The sequence below is a fragment of the Sparus aurata genome, chromosome 7 (assembly GCF_900880675.1).
Source record: "Sparus aurata chromosome 7, fSpaAur1.1, whole genome shotgun sequence".
NCBI lineage: Eukaryota > Metazoa > Chordata > Actinopteri > Spariformes > Sparidae > Sparus > Sparus aurata.
This window is the reverse complement of record NC_044193.1, coordinates 18210455-18230695: the sequence shown is the minus strand read 5'-3', so window position 1 is coordinate 18230695 and position 20241 is coordinate 18210455. Positions and strand designations below refer to the sequence as shown.

Here is a 20241-nt window from a genome sequence, read left to right as displayed (position 1 = left end):
TCATCACACCTCATCAGTAATCAAAGATTAGCTCGTATCTGCACAGAAGCATGTCGATGGCTCCATGTAATTTTCACTGCAGCATTCAAGAACAGTGGTAGATTTGAATCTGTCTGCCCACACACACAAGACACGGAGTGAAGGGTTACGTCTGGAATGTGCTGTTGTGTTGTGTCCTGGCAGAGTTATCTGAGGATCCAGAACATGATGTTAATATTACACAACGGCACTGAGGGCAGCCCACTCAGAGCCGCATTACTCCCCTCAGATCACCCTTTGTACACCACCACCGTCCAGAAAAACTGTCCAGGCCAGCCCGAACACTGACTCATTGTCCTGAACTCTCCGCTCTCATCCATTTTTTCTGCTTTTTGGTTGCACATATCCTTCAAACGAGAATATTATCGCTGTAACTAAAGGAGAATGGGAGCATCTTCCACCATCAATCTTGATTTTTGAATTAATTGATTTAAATGTCAACAGGGAGATAATGCTGTTAGCACTCTTATGAATTTAATTTTCTGATGTGGATTGATATTTTGATTAGTTTAACGTGTGCGCGCGTCAGAATTAATCCACTGTGTTTTCCCGCCTGTTAAATTTTCTTTGTGTGACTTAAATGCCCTCCATGACAAGGCAGTGACCCACTGTTTGCACTGGATACAAAGAACTTTTCAAAGGTGGCTGCGTATGGCAGTCTTAGCAATATGGCAGGGTGGCCCCTGAAAGCTCACTGGACTGTGCCATGATGCCACTTCTCCTTAACCGAGCCCTCGAGGTACAAGCCACAGCTGAGTGGGCAATTGAACTCTCTGTGCCTGTCCAGATGTTGGCCTAATTTACTACGACTAGCAGCGTATGTGGCCCATTTACATGTCCTCGCACCCAGTGTGTGTGCCTGCATGTGCACAATGTCAACTCCTACCTCAGGTGCTCCACCCACTGACATCCCATGATTCATGTTGTTTTTAGCAGCAAGTCTTTTTTTTGTTTTTTTTCTTAACAAAGAGGTTTTGTGGTGAACTGGGGACAGCTCAGATTTGACGTTGTCACACCAATTTCTTAACATTTCAATGCATTTTGAATAAACACTGAAAGAGAAATGTTGTTGTTTGCCAACTAGGCCAATGCACATTTTCTTTTAGAATCATCTACCAAGAATTCATGCAAGTTGTAAGAGTTAGTTGACTATCCCTACATTAAAACTGCTGCAATCAGTACTTTCGTGAACCTGCAGGTAATTATCACCCAACTCTGCTGCTCCCCTCAGCTCTACTGAGCGTTTTAGTGTCTCTCAGTTCACTTTTGGTTTTACTCTCCACACAAAGCTACTGTTCACTACATGCTCAGCACCAAATAGCACACAGAAACAGTGGGTGCAAATAGTGAAGCCTTTAGCAGCATTTACTCAGCATTTTACCCAGTCAGGAGTTGCTGGAGAGCAAAAAACAGCTAAAAGGAGAGTGAATGTTGGACTTAATTTCATGAGGTGAACACAAACACTCCAAATAATAGCTTGTGTTACACCATGTCTGCTGGTTGGCTAACGAAGTCACCATATCAACTTAAAACCACTGGATATTTGTGACAAGGGACCACAGCCTCGAAACAATTTTCAGGTGGGTTTGTGTGGCAACCAAATCAGGTATTTTAGGCCAAAACAAGATCTTTTCCTCACCCTAAACAAGTAGTATGTGTGCCTAATCTAACCAGACCGTAAAATTGAAAACTGAACCTGAAGATACCTAAAGCTGCAACATAAAGAAATGTAAGGTTTTAACATATCCGTGGTTTACAAAAATGTACAGTACCAACTTTCATTCTGCCAATCTGCTTGGGATAAAATTACCTGCTATACACTCTAACATGTTCATCTTTACTGTGCAAAACAAGCGCGGTTGGTGCTACTAGACCTTACTTACCTTACCTTCTTTGTGATGTGATTCAATATTGTTCAACTGTGTAGACATCAATCACTGTTCATTGTCATTAGAGCTTATTAGCTTTTTTCAGAGTCTGTGGCACTGGAAGAACAGGCAGTGTGAGGGCACATGGGTCAGCTGATATGGCACCTCTGCTACAAACTGTGGCATCAGGCCAGTTTTAGGCACCTCTGCAGCTGGCAGTGGCCAGATGTGGTGTGTTTGAAGACAGATGAGAGCAGCAGCCTGGTGCATCTTCAGAAGAGATGGAGAAGTTGTGAAGATTTCCAACAACCTGTAAGGATGTCTGTGTGCCAAGTCTATCTATCTATCTATCTATCTATCTATCTATCTATCTATCTATCTATCTATCTATCTATCTATCTATCTATCTATCTATCTATCTATCTAGGAAAATGTTCATTACCTTTGCCGTGCTTGTCATTGGCTTCGAAATAGTATGAGACATAATTAACACATAATTAGTTTTATTGTTACATTAAGCCGAGTAGATATTTTACATTGTAAGTGGTGGTGAAAACTTTCCTGTCTGTCATCCTTATTATGCTCATCACGCTGGTAATCGTTTGTCAATTACACATCTTACTGACACGTTTCCCTGCTCTCAGTCTGTGATAATAACTCCCTGATCATCACCGCCTATGATCTTAGTTCAGGGTTGAAGTAATGGAAAATGACAGTAATCCCCCATCCATCCTTCCATCGTGATCTAAATGTGCTCTCTCCTTAATGAGACATGCTCTGCATGCATGCAGTGACATGGAGTCTGTTAAAGGAATTATTAGCACTGATAGAGTGGAAAAGATGAGCACCTCACTTCCTACAGAGATGATTGAAGTGATAAACTTCTGGAGACATCTGTTCACTTCCATTATAACACCTTCGGAAGTAAAAGGGTTTAAACTAGATCAGATTTAAAAAAAAATGTTAATGTTGAAATTTTTTGTTATCAAGCTCAGATGACTGTTATATATCAAAATCAATATATAGTAATTATGTGTGAGAACTGGAGGACAGCCAATTTTATGTATTAAGTGGCATCTCAATAGCCAAATGCAATATTTTTCGGGTAAAAAGATGAAATAATAGACACTCATCTGTATTCATGATGTACTTTTGTACTAAATTTTAGTGTATGATTTTAAATAGATATCTATAAATATATAGAAATGGGAATATATTGAATATAACCTGACAAAGAATAGAAAATCGTTTGAAACATAACTTCAACACACTGCAATAAACTTTTAACTGGTTATCAAATTATAATAATTTAACACTAATGCCTCTATATCACCTACATAAACAATCAAGACCATCAGCGAGAAGATTGGACATTTTCTATTTAATTATCATAGTTATTCTTAATGCCTGTCATCCGGATGTAGTCCGGCTTATCAGGGTTGGATAAGTCTTAAATAAAAAAAAATTTCTTTTATGGTGCCGCTGGTGCTGAGGATGAATTGAGGGGTCTCACAACCTTGAGGAAAGAAGCTGCCTCATTAGTCTGGTGGTATGGTATATTGATATTATGGTTATATAGCCATTATGACATTACCTTATAATCATGCAAACAGCTGTGTTTAAAAAAAGAGATAGCATGTAAAAAAAGATCTTTATGTCCAGAAGCAGTGGAAACACTACCACTTTCCACCACAGGGGCCGCCAAAAACAACCAAAAAAATCTTACTTACGGTAACTTTAAGTATATTTATTTGTATAAATGTTTTTTGAAAAGATTTAATACATACACAAATTCTCCTAAAACTCTCCCAGTTTAGTTAAAACTTAAAGCTGTTGTTGAACTGTTTGAAGAAAAGTTCTGTTAGTGCCTCGGGAATTGATCGACGGGAACTAAAAATATTTTTTTCTCGCCAGAAGTTTTAATGCAAAAATCCTACAGATAGCCTGAAACTGCCCTGGTTAGACGGAAAAAAATGGGTCCACATCATATAGCCTCACGAGGTCCAAGCTCAAATCTGATAATAGTATCACTGTAAATGAACACTGAACACGTGTTTTTCTCTGGAAATATTCAGGTACCGGGCAAAAAAAGGCCAGTGTTTTATATAACGTTTAAGTATATCCTCACAGAGAATGGACATTTTTATGTAATGAATTGTCAATTATCCAAGTTTTGAAAGGACAGACGAACAACAATTTAAGGGTGCCAGACAGGGCAAGCTTTATTTAACACGGCAAAAAACAAAAACAAACCCAAAAAATAGGAAATAAAGTCAAATTTCCAAAAAAGATTTCAAACAAATGTACATGTCAATCAAAAAGAAAAGAGGCAAAAATAGAATAAATATTCACATCAACAACAGTATTTTCATGTGACATCCCTGAAGATGTCGTACAATGATTATAAAACAAGAGACGGTATGTACAATCATACGATTTCAATAGGACATGCTTAGGAGTTTGACTGCACCATTGTACCACACACTGACTACAACACAAAGGCTGCATATTAACTGACATGGTCCGTGAGCCGCCCGTCTATCCCACCTTTAGAAGGCCTCGCATCAGCTCCCTAACCCAAAGAAAAATATCAAGAAACATTTTGTTTTTTCGGAACAATAAATGCACAACAGACCAACACTGTGTAAATGGATGTGGGGATGTCTGCTTGTGAGCCAACCCTCCCTGTCCACACAACCAACCCAAGAGCCAGTCTCTGTTTCCTATGCTGAATTGTTGCTAGGCAATGCTGAGGAATTTGGTGTGTGACCATGAACTGGAAGCCTTTGTGCAAATCACCACTTTAAGTTCCTTCGACTACCGGGGGCAGTCCACAGCTCCATAAAGACGCTACAACCATCTTCCACAACGACACCAGGACTCACATCATGCTTTTAAATACCAAAACAACATAAGAGAGAGAAAAAAACTAAGAAAAAAAACAACACATCGACCATAAAAACAAATGATGGAAAAATAGCTTTCTTTGGACAGGGCCAGCCTGTGCATTTTGATTACTTGTTCTCCTTAGTCCCACATTGTTTCCTTTTTTTTTTTTTCCACACACTAGCCCTTTTTACAAGATGATTGTTGGACTGTTAAAGTACATTTCCAATTTCACAAGCATATACTGCACTGTCAACTCATTCAAGCAGTTTATTTAGATCCTGCTGCCTTTTTAATACTTTCTTATGATTATGTTAAAATTGACAGCAAAGTCTAGCGTCTCCAACTCTTCTTCACGCAACAACGTCATCATCGGTTATTTTATATACCGCTTGCTACTTACACGAAGGAGGAGGGGCAAACACAGATCAGCAGCCTGTTTGTACAGCAGAGATGGTTTCAGTCTAAAACATGGATGTCTGTGGAGCGCTATAAGCATGACAGTTATCACAAAGCTGCATCTTTATTGCCACACAGGTTACCGTTGCATCACAAGCACTTAAATCATTATTGCTTTATGGTTAGAAGCACAGGGATCAATGCTGCACGCACACGTAACCATGAAGCCAAAGATTTAAGCTCAGAAAAGGGTCGGATTTTTGCCCCGTAGTCGTTGTTACCTACAGTAAGTGCTGCGTATCGAAGGTCGATAGATTAACAAGAGTGCTGACGCAAAAACTTGAGTCACCTTGGAAGAGTAGAGTCAGCTCGGGAGTGCTACATTTGGATTGTTGCAAATCAGAGAAATCCACAGGCATATTACGGGAGTCAAAACCCCGCAATGACTTCTGGGAACATGATATGAAAGGCATTTTTTCAAAACTGCATACCATTTGAGAATTGTTGAAAAAAAAATCTCAACAACACAATGCTACAAATCTTTTCCAAAGAATATTCGAAAACTACAAACCAGATTTTCCCATTAGCAGTCCGCCAGACTCAGGTCGGCATTATCATTTATTCTATGCTTTTAAATATGCCTCACAACACCTCGACCGGCATCAATAACCAGCCTCACAAATAACACTTGACAGCTCGGCATTGAAGCGTTTGTTTATGCTCCTGTTCACAGCAAAAGCATCTTTGATTATCTATCAAAATGTCTGTCCCACCACCAAAATAGCATTTTAAAATAGACTCCGACTGTGACAGCAGAGCACTGGAAGCCCAACTAAACTTCCCTTTATTTTTTTTGTGTGTCCTCATTTCGTTTTTGTACACACACAGAGTCTCTTCATCCTCCTCCACTGACAGCTTGTGGAGCAGCACTGTCCAGAGCTACACAACCATGCATCAACCATCCATGCAGGTTGAAACGTTCCAGACGGCTGTCTGCACAGCAGCCTGTGCTCACAGCTCTTACCCCTGCTCTCATCACCACTGAGACAACGAGAACAGCTCTCTATATGTAATAGCTCTCACTGTGGTTTGTCCCGCCACTCCCTCCACACCTCTGTGCTTCCACGAGCCTAAATGGGGACACGAGCGACAAGCTATTTCACACCTCAGACACCTTACTAAGAGGGATGGACAGGATTTTGCTAATTCCCATCAGTTTCATGCTAGATATATTTTTGTACTTAGAAAAATATCCATTGAATTGTCTGAGAGGCATTTTACATCACAAGATTAAACGTCACACGTTGCACATTTCCAATTTTGGACAAAATCAACATGTGCCTAGAGAGAGTAAAATCAGACAGATGTAACACCGCTGTAGTTGCATACTGTTTACAGGTGAAGAAATGATAGCTCAATGATCAAACCTTGACTGATATTGTTGGTTGGAAAAGCAAGATAAACAGTGGTGGAGAAAGACAAATGTGCGCTAAAAGGTTCAGGAGCAAGTGGACAGCGGGGTGTCCACCTCTTCTGACGGGTGTTTGGTTTCCGGGGGGGTGAGGGAAGGATTCAGCAGGAAGCCCTGATAAAACCATCGTGCCCACCCCCCCTTCCCCGAGACCAAAGAGGCAGGGGCTTGGGGGTCGCATGTGATGACTGTAACCCAAGAGGTCTCCACTCACATGACCGAGCAGCTCTTGGTCTTCTCCTTCTTGAAGGTGGAAGAGAGCAAATCCGACTTGCTGGGCAGGTGGAGCAGTCTTTTGGAGAGGCGGCGGGTGGGGCTGGTCTTCGGGAGAGGCTGCAGCTTGTTGATGCAGGCCATCGCCGCTGTGCGGAAGACGCTGTGGATGCTTTTCTCCGAGGTGAATGCCGAGCACTCCAGGTACGCCTCAGCACCCAGCTGCTTGGCCATGGCAGAACCCTGCATTAAAGAGCGATGAAGGGTGCTGTTTATAACATCCTTTAATACATTTTTATTTAATGGTCTGCCCGTGTCTCCTGTCTGTGTCTGCTCTCCGGTCCAGTCGTGTGTTTGTTCTCTATGGATTTATGGTTTATCCTCCATTTTTGTGCAACTCTTTACTTTTCTTTTGGACTTTGGGTCCCTTTTGGATCACTCTAACACACATGGCATCATTGACTCTTCTAAGTGACAACAGATGAACCATTATACTTGTTGTTTCTTTGTCACCATGCAAAAGATACTTTTAGCTAACATTTTCATTGTCAACAAGTTTTCTAGCAATTAATGAGCCACATTCCCCAATTATTTCTGTGAAACTTGAGAATGCCAGCTGAAAATAACTTGTGGAAGTTTAGTGACATGGAAGATATTATGATCGAAGCCTGAATATAGATTATTTAATATACTGATGCCATTATTATTACTGCACTTATTTTTAAGGCCAAGTGTGAAGGATTTCTGGGGACCTATTGACTATAATACTCATAATTATGCTTCCATTAGTATCTTATCACCTTAAAATAAGAACTGTTGTGCTTTCATTCGCCTACAATTAACCTTTTGTATCTACAGAGGCAGCAGGTCTTCTTCCATGGTGTGCCCAGAAAGGCCAAACAGTGACTCTACAGAAGACCATTCACGTTTTTAGAGTTGGTTGCGATCTGCAAACCTCATGGCTAAATCCTGCACACTGGATCTTGAATGCTTTTAATCAAGTATTGTCAATGTTCCTTACAAAATGTGTTACTTGTCTCACCTGTTCATAGGTCATGGGAGTCTGTTTCTGATTGGAAAGCTCCATCAGCGTGCATACATCTGTGCGCAGGTCGGTCTTACATCCGATGAGCAGGATACGCGTGCTCGGACAGAAGTCCAGGATTTCGGTTTTCCACTGTGATCACAAAAGGACAGGAAATAAAAACCTTTACTCACAGAAAAAAAGCTGCATTTAAAGGAATTCTGGATAATAAGCATGTAACAATGTGGTACAAAAGTGAATTATGACGGCGAAGTGAAGCACTGAAGTCATCACCTTCTTCAGACTGCTGTCCACAGTGTCCGGACGACTGATGTCGAAACACAGCAAAACTGCGTCTGAGTCACTGTAGCACAGGGGCCTCACATTGTCGTAGTACGGAGAACCTTAGAGGGCAGAAAAGAGAGACTTATTAATGTTGATGAAAGACAAACACGCAGGCATCTCTGATTTCAAGTAGTTTCATGTGCCATCAATTCAGTGCAGCCCCGTTTCACCACAGGAACTCGGGGGAAGATGAGCGCAGCCCTGAAATATGTTTATTTGAGAGACAAAAGTTTTGGAGGAATTTTTCACGGCCACCATTTTGAAATATTGGTAAAAGTCCACACCTTCACAGTAAAATGGTAACACACACACCTAGATTTCATACTTCAAATATCCTCTTCAAAGTGTTTTGTTCCTGTATATTTTACGGAAAAAGGTTGTTTTGGTTGTTTAATAAACTTTGAGTTTATGCGTACAGAGGACTGCAGAGGGTGATTAAAATCACCCCGAACATCACTGATACCCATCTATTGGGCATCAGTGATGTTCATGAGGCGATGTGCCTGCACGGAGCACAAAGGACACTAAAAGACGACACCCACCCCAGCCAAAGCCTGCTCACCCTGCTGCTACAAAAGTATCCGCTGCTGTACCACATATCTACAGAGCAGCTTTATTTCCTCAGGCTCAGGCATTCATCCACAACACTTCACCATGAGAACATTTTTTTTTTTTTTTGAGTAGCATAAAAGGCACAACAACTCGCATTTCATTGTGTAACACTGTGTTGTTGAATGATAAATAAATGAAACCTTTATTTTTTTCATTTTTATTTCAGATTTTCTTATGAAGAGGAACTAAATTATGGGCCAAATTTGCATTTTAAAACATTGAAGACTTCATTACTAATACCGATAATTTATTTTAAGTGGACACTGTTTCAGGGATCGATCGCTCCGACAACAGGCAGTTTGGTCAAAGCCAAAAAAAGGTTGATCGAGCAGCAGACTGTCAGAGGCAGAGCGAGAGAATACAGCTGCGGGGATTATGTGCAATCGGCATCACTTCTCCTGCTGAGCCTCACTTTGCTGTCCCTGAAACTGCTCTTTTCCCTGCTCCTATATCCTCTGCTGCCATTTCAGAGCGAGAGAAGATGACAATCGAGCTTTAAATCCTCATTGATCTTCTCTTGCAGTAGATTACGCAAGTGGAACGGTGGGGCAGGCAGACGCTCCCACTCATGCTCAGAATCCTTAAGTAAACCACCCACCCCCCAAAAAATCCTCTGCTCGCCGCGCAATACCTCCAGTCCCTCTGTTACCACAGCAACAGCCTTGGAATCCACCATCTACATCAGGCAATCCTCCCACCTCACCATAAAGGCTTGCCTTAACTGCCAATCAATCATTTTACACCGCGAACTGCCCACCCACCTACTGTTGGGGACATTCCTCCGCTCTGCAAAGGAGTTTGGGGACATATATCACACATTCACACCTAATGACACACAAACACACTATTCAAATTAGGCAGACGACAGAGGTGAACCCAATCTGTGATCAGATGAAACAGAAGCGGAGCAACTCAATGGGATTATCGCGTTTACTTTAGGCCTCGGTGAGAATCCCAAAAGGGATTCAGTGTTCCTCTTATAGCTACAGATAACAAAAGCCGTCTGTGTAATCACTCATTTAGACATTACACAACCGTCCTAATTGATTTAGGGCGTAGAAAACAATGCATCAGAAGGAAACATATGAAGCTGGCGCACATAACATGGATGTGTGCATATAGATCAGTTTCATGAATACTTAATGATTTTCCACATTATCAAAGGGTAAAACTGAATTTGCCAGCTGCCGGGCGCTGTGAGTGGAATAATGACAAGCTGTGATGAAATTCCTCCGGGCTCAGTGTCCGGGAGAAAGTAAACATCTCTGCAATGGAACAAAGGCTTGTTGAATTATAACTCTGTTTCCATGCCTTTGGATAGAAAAAAATGACTTTGTTCTACTAAAAAAGCAAAAGTAACCGAAACATCCTGATTAACGTCAATGTTTACTACGAGGGAGAACAGACAGAATGCAAATTGCACTATTGCACTGACACCGTTTACACCTAGGGCTGGAACAGGAAAAGCCACGCTCATCTGTGAGACAACTTAGCGTTTGCTGACTGTGAAAATTGACACACATTAGGATCAGAACAATTAGCACCCACAAGGCTGATGAACCTGTGTGTGTGTGTGTGTGTGTGTGTGTGTGTGTGTGTGTCTGATGACTGAGGTGTCTCACAGGAGAGATGGAGGCAGGGGCCGCTCCATAAATCTTCTCAATCTCCCACAAGGGGTTATCACACACGGCCGGGAAACTGGGTGTGATTCTGCATTAAATGGCCACTGATCTAAACGCAGCAATCAATGGGAAAGCTGCGCAGGGGGTCCAAGAGCCTTTGCAATTAAAGCTGACAAATTAGTTACCCTGCCAAGGGGGGAAGGGAGATGGAGGGGACGTCTAGGAATGTTTTTTTTCTTCCACAGAAATTGATTTTGGACAAACGATGCACAATCCAGTAGGCGTATTTATCCAATCTTCAAAGGGAATGAATAAGAAATGTGTAAATATTAGCATTTGAAGCTCCGCAGCATGCTGTTTGGGGGCAGGAGCAGCCTTGGCAGCACTCTCCCGACACACTAGGACCCAGTTTCTAATCCTGGAAGAAATAGCTCTCTCTATTGTGGCAAGAAAAAGCCAAGAGGAAGAGAGGAGGGAAGGCAGGAGTGTTGCCTACTGAGGCAGATCACAAAGAGCCCTCCTATGCCATTAATCCTTCACCCCCTGCAGTCTGATATCAAAGAGCACCGGTCTCTGTCTCTTTCCCTGTCTTGCCTCCTTCTCGCGGTTGCAACAACCGAAGAATGGCTCACATAGACAGATCAATACGCATGCAGAGTCTAAGCATGCTCCAAATGTTCCCTTTCTTCCTTTCTCTGAAGAGCATGCCTCGCCAACAGATGGAGAGTTTCTGAGGCATGAAACATGGACAGTGAGGCTGACTAACTGGGGAATGGAAGGAAAAGGAAAGAGCATGAGCAAATTCCTGCGGCCGAGTTCAACTCCATCCGTCTTGATGGTGCAGTGCCCAGAGCTAAGTGTTGAGGTGGAAATTGGGCCAGAGAAGAAGTAGGCTTCACAGGCCCAGACGTCGGGCCCTCATGTTGGTGCGTACAGGTGGGGGAGGGGAGCATCTGCTTTTCAGTGCGCGCATGGGTGAGACCGTGGTCGTACTTTTGTGCAGAGTGGCAGAGCCCCTCTTCATCATTAGCAAACTCCTCTCCAACAGAGAGAACGCAGAGGTCAGACAGATTAATGATCCAGTGATGGGATGACTCACAGATTTAGGGATGAGAGTAGCTCTGCACCTCCACCCACGCCGACTGGGAGCCGTGCTGCTGCTGCTGCTGCTGCTGCCGCTGCTGCTACTGCTGCAGCTGATAACCATGGTCTTCATAGCCAGCCAGGCCAAAAAACACACTACATTGCGTCAGACAGTTGTTCCACGGTTTCACATGCCAGAGCCAGTCAGAATCACAGCTGAAGCCCCCCTGTAGGGAGCAAGAAGACGCTCCTTTGTTCCTCAGCATCACTGCGTCTGAGCTGTTAACAAGCTTTACTTTGTAACTTGACACTGTCAGAGCTGATCACTCTCTAGGTTTTGAAGTTGAGTCAAACAACAGATATCGGGCTGCATTGAATTAAAAATGATTCAGCCAGTAATCTTTCACAGAGAAGTAGAAATCTACGTGTTAGAGCAGCTGAAAGGTTAATAATAACAGTTCACCTATCATGTTGGATGGAATTCATCTGCCTAGACCAGAGCTTAATGTCCTAATCCTTTATTCTAATTCAAAACTAAACTAGAGTGGAAAAAACTGGTCAATCGACAGAGAGTGATTCTACCATCTGAATGAACGGTTCTGTCATTCATAGAAAAAAACCCCCAAAACATTAACACTGTCGGAATTGATTTCAACAGATTTCAAGATAAGAAATCTCAATTACTAGAGAAAAAGGCAACCAGAGGAACTCATGAAGTAAACATGCACAAGGCCTAACATCTTAGCTAGATTATTTAAACGATGATATCATATGTGTAGAATTAAAAAGAAGACAGTATTTACATTTTTTGTGTCACAATTATTGTAAATATCTCAGGATAAGTTGATCATGGCAAAAAAACATTATTCGAATAATGGGAAACGACCTCCCTTGGTGACTTAAAAAATGTCTTGCTCGATAACATTCAGTCGTTCCGAACATCATGGCTAAAGGCTTGGTTTGCCCATTGTATCCCCCACGAAAAAAAGATACATCAGACGTAATCAGAAATAATTAAAGAAGTACAGGGAGTTGAGATTGTTTGACCGTACTGGTCTAAAGTTCCTGTGCTAGCAGTAATCAGAGTTCCCAGTCTGGGCTGCTAGATGCACAGCTAAAAGAGCTAACTAGCTAATGGTAGCCACAGTTAGCAGCAGTTAGTGGATAATCTGGTGATATGCGTGAGTCCAATTTGTTTACATATTATAAACATATTATTATATATTTTCATCATTTTCTCTGTTTAGAATAATTGTAAATTGAGTATGAATGAGTTGGAGTGAGTTGTGGATGCTTGATTGGACAAAACCAACTTTTCCCTGTTCTCGGACATTAACATATGGTCAAAATAATCATTAGTATCCGCCTTAGAACAGATTAAAGACTGGAAATTACTGAAAGCTCAGTTGCTAATACAAATGCCTGACACATAGCTGTTCTAATGATTATTGTCTATTAACAATGCCTCTCTTTTACAATTATAAAGATTGTTTCATCAGCTTAAATGGATATTGGGTTCATTACAAATCAAGCTCATTCGTTAATCATACAAGAAGCGACGATACAACATATACAGTATCCTCTAAAACTCGAAGGCTTTATCAGCAAGACCATTCAACCCTGAAACAAATGACTCACTAACACCATAACGAGAGTCATTATTCACTATACATGAGTTACAGCCACTGGACATTGTTCGCCTTCCCCTCTCTCTCTCTCTGTCTCCCCCCTCCTACATGTCCGATTGGACCAGGCTGATTAAAACCAGTGGATTGATTTTGGTCTGTAAATCCATGGCAGGCCGGGGAGAAGGAGCTGCCTGCCATGTGGAGCCGGTGATGAGGTCAGTCCGATCAATGAAGGGGAGTCGGGATAACGAGGAGACCCTCTGAGTGTGGAGGGGCCGTGGCAATGGTACTCCACGCAATTAGAGCAAATTACAGCAAGGAGAAGAAGAACTCCAACAAACAGCCCCTGTGATTGTCGTATATCACCAGCAGCCTGACGTGAGATACAGAGAGTAATCTATAATAAATGATGGGGGATGGTCCGTCTCTCAGTGCTCACATTAGTCTATAAATCAAACCTAAAGCATGTCGCTGATTAAAATATTCACATCATCGCCGCGTTGTTTTGTTTTCTAATGTACGTGTTTGTTGCTGAGCCTGTTCATTTTTCTTCATGATGCAAATTAGCAGAAAACTAATTGGTGCAGTTTTGGAGTCAACAGAGGGAATAAAAGAGTATAGAGAAAGAAAGACAGAAAGAAAGAAAGAAAGAAAGAAAGAAAAAAGAAAGAAAGAAAGAAAGAAAGACCTCTCACTAAGAGGGTCATTCAGAAGTGGTGGCCCAGTGGTCCTATTCAGTGTCTAATCCCCTGCATCATGCTTTGGAGTGGGTGACCCGCAGCAGCATATGGAGGCGAATGCAGGTCACCCGAGTTTCTGAGCTGCCTCCTGTCTGTCTGCTCCAGAAAACCTTCCTCCTGCTCTACAGGATGTCTCTCTGAGCGTGTGCCCGAAATCCCCCGGCACCAGGCCCACTCCTGCTGGCCAGACCAAAGGTCCACAATCTGGGATTAAAAAGCAGGATTTGGTCTGGGGAGGGAATTACATTCACTTTTTTCCTGTTGCTGCTTTTGGATAATGGAGCGGAGGTGGGAGGGTGGGTGCGTGTGGGGGGGTGTGAGAACACAGTAAATACTGCATCATCTGATACAAGTGGGTCTGTTACATAAAGAATCTATTGTATGCAGACACGCGTATGCATAAACACACACGCGCCAACTTGCTCAGCCAGGGTGATCTAGTGAGGCTGCAGACGAATCCAGAAGCACGAGGGTGGATGCCGAGGGATGTGAGCTAGAGAGAGGGGCCATTGTGCAGCGAGCATGAGGAGAAATCAAACAGGTGCTCCAGACCCGTGTCGCAGTATCCAGGTCAGCACTCTAAACAGCCGATCCCCAGGGAGATCCACACTGACACATTGACCCTCTTTTTCACGCTTAGTCTAAATGAACATATGATGCACAAAGTCAGCTGCATCAGCAAGCGAAGCGGAATAATTGCTGTCTCTCTGCGTAGTTTCCAGTGGAACATGTTAGGCAGAGAAACACACTTGTGGATCTGACAATCCTTTATCCTTTTGCCACACGGAAAAATGTGATATAAACGGAAATTTGATCTGATCTAAAAGATGACTGAGACAGTGAGCAGTGCAACATGTATGGACTGCGTGACATATTGATACTATATCACGATATGAGACTAAATCATCCAATGTTTTGGATATCTTTGTATTGTTATATAGGATAAGTTTAGTCTTCTTCTGGTTTTAAAGGCTGCATCACAGCAAAGTGATCATTCAAACCTTTTTTCTAAACTTACCAGACTGTTCTACTTCATTATTTCCACATTACTGATTATTATTTATTTAAGAAATATCACTTTTTGTAATGTTTTTCGAAAGCACCATTAGTCATCCCACAATACAGACTTAGACTTTATCATTCCAAGTGGATATTCTTTTTCACAGCAGCGTGCCCGTCAGACGGACAGTACATATGACATGTAACAGACAGTATGTTTACAACACGCCCTAAAAGCACACAGTACCATGTATTTGTCTGGAATCTGACAAATATAATGACATATGATTTTGCCACCTGGCTGTAACATCTAAAAAGTGCTTTTGAGGAGATGTCAAACTATCAACATGTATCATGTATAGCAACATTATCCTGAAAATATGGCAATATTATTTTAAGGCGACATTGCCTAGCTGTAGCAACAAGTGCACAAAGAGCAGGAGGGCTGTTCACAAGCCTCTCACTTTCTGAAGACGTCACACGGAAGGTCGTTGCTTGCCTCAGAATAAAGACAACAATATAGACAGCATTTAGTCTTTTTTTATAGCTAAAAACTAAGGCGTCTGACTTGTCGTACGCATGTCGTAAGCTGTACTAGTGCAGGATCTGATTGACTGGACTGAGATGTTGAGAATGTTTTGTTCATTAAGAATAATTAAGAATCATTGGATCAGTTTGTTTTTTTGCGTGTGTTTGTTTATCTTTAGAGCCCAACGGATAAATATCACTTAGCCAAAATTATCAGCGCATATGTTGTGGATATCGGCAGATCTGAAAACATTTTGGTTTTTAGGATAACAGTACAGAAGATGACTCTTAGGCTGATATATGTCTATTAAATTTCGAGTGAAGTTAGCTGTTTTAGTATACATTTTAGCAAAATAAAGTATAATAAACTGTAAAACATAACTTATAAATCCCCCCTCCATGTCACAAGTGTTTGACACATTTGAGGGATACCTGCAAACAATGTGTGTATGCAGCAGATGTATCAATATGAGCATTTCTGACTGCCTAATATCAGCACCGCCATCGGTCAGGCTCTAGTCAATTTATCCAGATTTGATTTGGAAAACATGTCAGATTTATGATTATGTTTTATCAATTATTATGATTAACTGACTTACATAATCTTTTGGCTGAGGTTGTGCAGATTTTAGGGATATGAAATATTTGAAGATACTAATAAAATATTGACGAAAATACCAATGTTGGCACTGGTGGACCATGTGTATAACAAGGTTCAAAGGGTTAGGTAATCAAACATCACTTTGATTGCTCTCTCCTATCTTAACAATAACAAAATCCCCCAAAAGAGGAAAATCTAGGAGGAAATCAAGCTGAGACAGACGCTCATTACATTCACATCGCATTGGCTATAATATCCCTCCTCCGGTGCTGCAGGCAGAATGGCAGGCCATGATAGGCCAGACAGACAGACAGACAGAGGAAAGAGGTGATCATTTACCTGAGGTGTCCCACAGACTGAGCTCCACTCGCTGCTCCTCCAGCTCCAGACAGGCTGTGTAGTTCTCAAATACCGTGGGCACGTAGGTCTGGGGAGCAATTAGTAACATGGTGCCATTAGTGGGGAGGTGTCAGTCAGTCAGTCAAGCCACAGGTAATGGAATTTATCAAGCTTAATTAGTGCAACGCGCACTGAGGGGGTCCAGACAAAGACAAATAATAAGCATGAATTAAAAAAAATAAATAAATAAATCAAAAAAAAAAATCCTCAATTTTCCGGATCAATCAATCACTTGAATCACTGCAGCTGCAGGAAATATATATTTCAGCTGGGGCCAATAAAACCCGAAGCAATCATACGTGCGAACACAATTTCATTAATCGTGCAATAAAATAACGTTTAAAAAACCCCTAATGCATTTGAAAGTATTACGGTAAATGCGTGAAAACCAACACGAGGGAACAAAATGTGACGAAAATGCGCATGAAAACTGAGACTGCAACGAACGCACACGTCTCTCACCCTGCCACGCTCACTTATTATAAGAGAAGTCTGATATTCACAGACATACAGCACTGGAGCTTTGTGTGCGTGTGTTAGTCTGCTCGGCCACATTAAATCGTACATACATGAATACATACATGCATCCACACGAACATACCTCCGGGTAACAGTCCTTCGCCAGGACTTGCAACATCGCCGTTTTTCCGCATTGAACGTCTCCCACAAGAACCAGTTTACATCTCACCACCAGCGGCTGTGTGTTTCTCCTTTCCTTCATGATGTCAGAAATGCTCCGATGCGTTTTGTCTCCCTATTTTTGGTTTCTGTTTGAATTTGGTAAAAAATGTCAGAAAACAAGCAGCAGATAAGCCTGAGAAATCGTCCCACTGTGCCGGAGCGTCCTGCTGTCCGTCTCTCGGAGGATGCTCGCAGTTGATCTGATTGAATTTGCCACTGCGGCGCTTTATACAGGCGAGCGGGAGCCAATAGGAGCCCTCCATTCCACAGGCTCTCTCTGACACCCCTGTGCTGCTACACACGCTCACACACGCGCGCGCGCGCACACACACCGCACTGTGATATTCTCGAGAGCAAAAACAAGTTGTTGTGTCAAGGATGAGAGAGCAGCTGCGCTATAAGCAGGGATCTCTGCGCTGATACTGTGATACTGATGCTGTGCGAGGCTGTGAGGGGAGTTTCATGGCTGTGCAGTCAGACAGAGAGTGAATCTATTGTTATGAACAAGTAGTTTACTTCTCTGATCATTGAATTCAAAACAGTTTCAACATGACATTTCAGCCTCGGGTATGGAAGCCTAGTGCGGCCATGCTAGAAAAAGAAAGGCAGTATCAAAGTTGCAACATATATAACAAGTTTCGTATGTAACAAGCTTAGAGTATAGGTTTATATTGCTATGAAAAGAAAAGGAGGTTATTATAATAACCATCATTCATAAAGGGTAGAAATAAATAAACTTTGGTTAATAATTATTGCCTGTTGACAAACAATGACAACTGTTTATTTTAAAGTTTCAATAAAACCTAAAGTTACCAAAGATCATCTTGAATTTGCAAAAATTAATGAACTTGAATTCAGAAGGTGTATCCTTGTATCATTCTGTTTAATAAGGACAACATGCATAAAATCATTTATTTTCTTTACATTTTGTGAGTTTGGTTTGTTTATTGAATAAACAAAAAAGAAGCAAGATGAGACAGGACGGACTGATGATCTCAATTGATCTCTCTGCAACACAATACAAAGACGCCTTTGACAAAACCTCAAAACTCTTATTTTTTTACATTCTGTTGATAATGTTTGTTAATTTTGAACGTTGAATGTTTTACATATTGCACCTTTAATCAATACTGTGTAATTCATCTTTGTGAAGTAAAAAATTCTTGTTATAACAATAATTTATTAAGTATATGTTACAACACTTTTTCAAGAGTGGCAGCAATAACCCCTGAAAAGTCAAGATCAAACAGGGATTCAGTCAGTTTTCAGGGGAAACATATGACTGTTCTTGTTAAAAAGATATAGTATTTGTATGTTACATGAAACCTTTCTCATCATAACAAGATAAATAACATATTGTAAAAAGTTATTTCACTGTTAACAAACAATGTAAACTATTTATTAAGACATTGTTAAGGTTCATAATCATCAGTTGCGACTTAAAATAAACAATTTGATAATGATGGTTATTATAAAGTGTTTCTTAAATTTTTTTTGTCATGACTTGATGAGTTTGTACATAATAATGACATGATACAATAGTAAGTTTTCAGGTTATAATGTGCTCATGATCTGTTTTCCTTTTCCTGCTGTGGCCGCAGAATTTAACTAACACAGCAGTCAGTCACCGCAGACGTCTGTTTTATCACCTGTGGGTGCTGTCACTTGGTCTGCTGCAAATTGATTGATTAGATTGACTTGCCTGGCAGGATCAATAGCATTCCACTGGCTCAAGACAATGGGACTGATAGACCAATCCACAGTGGACTAATTAGTTAACTTTAATCTGCATTACAAACTCAAGTGAATTTCATCCAAACAACTCAGCTTCTTCTTCTTCTTCTTCTTGAAAATGATTCTTCAGCTTCCGCAACTGCTTTGAAACTCCCTGACTCGAGGCCAACAAGGAAAATTAGTAACTGAGCCTCTTTTTTCCTGTCACTGTGTCTTCAACAACAACGTTTGACTTGTCACATTTCTGACTTCTCACAACCTTCCTATACAGACAGATAAGTTGATTTGCTGATTAAAAGCCAGTCCGACCCGTGTCAGTATAAAACCACCATGGTGTGAGGCCCCCTGATAGGCGACTAGTTATCGGCTGCCCACAGGGTAAAGTCAGTGGTCTCTCCTCTAACTTGTGCTGGTCAGACCCCTGGGGACACGCTGACTTTCACACCCTGAAGGTTATTACTGTGTGGAAGCAGCATCCATTGTAAGTAAATGAAAAAATAAAAGATAAAAGTCAATTAGCTGCCCTCCCCCTATGTCTGGCAGCACACTGGCTAATTTACTTACTGTTGCCAATCAGAGCTCTTGCAATTTTTGCCCCCATGGGTCAGAGCAATAATTCTCCTTTGTTCACAAACAGCCTGTATCATTCACCCCCCATGCTGCGACCTGTCTGTGTTTTACAGCCCAATATGTCTTGTGTTATCATATGCATCTCTGAGTGTGGGGGTTGGGTCTGCATGCCAAGGAGAATTATCACTGTTGGCTTCTTATTTACATTAAAAACATTTGACAAAATGCATTTTCTCTCTTTGTTCATTGTATTTCTTGTGATTATACACCTGTCTTTCCAGTAAATGTTCTAAAACAGCACTACTCATAGCCGACACCACTCAGGAGGAGGGCAGACTCTGTTTGAGAAACATGGTGAGACTGTGAATGAGATTCATTCTTTGTTTGTTTGTTTGTTTGTCTGTGAGGATGTAAGGGATGTACTTCTTACTAAGATGTCCTCTATGTATGCTGATTGCTTTTGAATTAATGATTATGAAACACTCGAGCTGTGCTTTCAGGAAGGGAAGATTCATTTTTTTCCTCTGATTTTTGTTGACAAACTTGTGAAAAAGGCCAAATTTATGTTTAAGACCGAGCTGCAAAAAAAAAAAAAAAAAAATTTGTGATGAAATGAAATGTTTAACATCTGGAACTGTCCTTCAGGTGTTTTGTAAAACCTTGAGGGTTTGGCACGTTGGGCGCATGATACGAAAACAAAGGGAATCATATCAAGTCACAATCAGCGGTGCAAAAAATAGGAAATTTGCTGCAGTACAATTTAATATTTTGAGCAGGTTTATGTTAACAAAACAGGAGT

The 20241-nt window shown here is 41.3% G+C and overlaps 1 protein-coding gene across 1 annotated transcript; it reads right to left on the bottom strand.

Annotated features, from left to right (window-relative positions):
- Positions 1–4103: 4103 nt before the first annotated feature.
- On the bottom strand, positions 4104–17350 carry rnd1b (Rho family GTPase 1b). Its single transcript, XM_030423713.1, has 5 exons — positions 17059–17350; positions 16398–16485; positions 8195–8304; positions 7919–8053; positions 4104–7119 (listed from the first exon to the last, which is right to left on the bottom strand). Exons 1-5 carry the CDS (start codon positions 17176–17178, stop codon positions 6874–6876), a joined length of 699 nt encoding a protein of 232 aa, XP_030279573.1. The 5' UTR covers positions 17179–17350; the 3' UTR covers positions 4104–6873.
- Between the last annotated feature and the right edge of the window lie 2891 nt (positions 17351–20241).

What these genes read in the sequence shown, in the direction of transcription:
- rnd1b (XM_030423713.1), bottom strand. Translation starts at nt 17,178, where the DNA reads ATGAAGGAAAGGAGAAACACACAGCCGCTGGTGGTGAGATGTAAACTG. An exon ending in TGGACAGCAGTCTGAAGAAG is followed by an intron (nt 8,054 to 8,194) that starts GTGATGACTTCA and finishes TTGTGATCACAG; the next exon opens with TGGAAAACCGAAATCCTGGA. An exon ending in CTCCCATGACCTATGAACAG is followed by an intron (nt 7,120 to 7,918) that starts GTGAGACAAGTA and finishes TCTTTAATGCAG; the next exon opens with GGTTCTGCCATGGCCAAGCA.